General features: G+C 25.2%; 1 protein-coding gene across 1 annotated transcript; it reads left to right on the top strand.

The window, feature by feature from the left end:
- Positions 1 to 637: 637 nt before the first annotated feature.
- OCT59_028151 (uncharacterized protein) lies at positions 638 to 1369 on the top strand (the record flags this gene model as incomplete). The annotated part of the gene is made up of 2 exons (XM_066147106.1): positions 638 to 644; positions 951 to 1369. The coding sequence occupies 2 exons, from the start codon at positions 638 to 640 to the stop codon at positions 1367 to 1369; spliced, it is 426 nt and encodes a 141-aa protein (XP_065993853.1).
- Between the last annotated feature and the right edge of the window lie 329 nt (positions 1370 to 1698).

Consider the following 1698-nt stretch of genomic DNA (forward strand, 5'->3'; position numbering starts at 1 on the left):
CAATTTTATAAAAAAAAATTGTATGAGCGTTATTAAATTAAAATGAAAATAATATTACATACATAAAATCCATTTCTTTTTGTAAAGAATTATGTTGACGTAATTATTATAACAATTTTTTATTGGTGTCTAGACGATTACATATTTTTTACTTATTAAAATAATTTATTTTAACTTTAAATGAAAAAACTTTTGCGTGATTATCATCTGATCACTATATACTTTGCATAACAATACTGAAAAAATTCCAAAATTATTTTTAAAAAAAATAATTTAAATTATTATTAGAGATTATTGTAAGATAGTCAGTGGTTTAATTCATTTAATTCAGATAATCTTTTAAAAGAAAAAAAAATAAAGGTAAATTAATAAAAGAAAAACAAACTCCCATAATGAAAAAGAAAACCCATTAATTACTGAGAAATATTAGATATTTTCTTTTCTTTTTCATAAAAATTAAAGGTAAACGGTAATTATTACACAACATTCAGTATTTAACTAAATTAATCAAATCATTATTTCCATTTTTTTTCCACTTTTTATAATTTTCATAGTCATTTTTACCATTTGTTTTTTGCATATCGTTTTTTTATAATCCCCTTTTTTTTCAATAGAGTGGAACCATATATTGAATTTCATGGTTAGTACGATCATCAAATTAATTTAAGACGATAAAGTTACACATTTCACAGGCTTCTTTTAAAAAACCTCGGTTGATTTTAAAGGGGTGAACCCTACTTAAAATATAGGGATTTGTTTCTTACCCTATTATTAAGCAATTATGTAATGTGATCGTCAAGAAATTTGTTTTTTATAAAGATAGAGAACCCATTATTATTTTTAAAAAACACTATGATTTTTAAACCATAGTGTTTTTTAAAAAAATTCAAAAAAACTGGATTATAATCTTGAATCTTCGTTTCGTTCACTGAGCCCTTCTGGGTCTCAAGATGAGTCTCAATCTTATGGTAATTGTTCAGAATGTAAACAAAAACGAACTGCAGTAGCATGGTGTAAAAATTGCGATATAGCATTTTTTAAAGAAAATTTTTGTAGATGGACCAGCGGAAATTCTAAAATTGATGAATTTATAAGACATACTCAATTAAATGCTAGTGAAAATATGGATTATCTCGAGTGCATTGAATTCGATCAATTTGATTTAGTTGAGAATATTAATAAACAAGGTGCTTTTATTTCAATTTATTCTGCAATATGGATGGAAGGTCCAAGATGGAGCGTAGATGAAGAAGCTGAAGTATGGAATCGTAAAGGCCCAATTAAGGTTGCATTAAAACGCTTAGATAATTCTCAAAATATGAGTCAAGAATTTATAAATCAAGTAAGTAATAATAAGTATACAAAATAAAAAGCATCTTATTGACGAGTTTTAAGAACCATAAATTTTACTTGGATGAAGCTCAATTTATCATCGTGGTTTAAATTGTAAGCTTCGGATGGGAATCAAATTAATGTCCTCCCATAGCGAAATTTGAGTAATAAATGACCATAATAACATTTGCTCTAAATAAAACACCTATTAAAAAATTTATCTAATCATATATCAGACAATAGAATAAATTTTAATCTCAATTTCTTTTTCTTTATTTCTCACTTACCCAAAAAAAACAGTTGTTCAGATATTATAAATGCTTACAAAATGGAGCACTTGCGGATTGTTTTGGTATAACAAAAGAT

Source organism: Rhizophagus irregularis, chromosome 8, assembly GCF_026210795.1.
Source record: "Rhizophagus irregularis chromosome 8, complete sequence".
NCBI classification, from domain to species: domain Eukaryota; kingdom Fungi; phylum Glomeromycota; class Glomeromycetes; order Glomerales; family Glomeraceae; genus Rhizophagus; species Rhizophagus irregularis.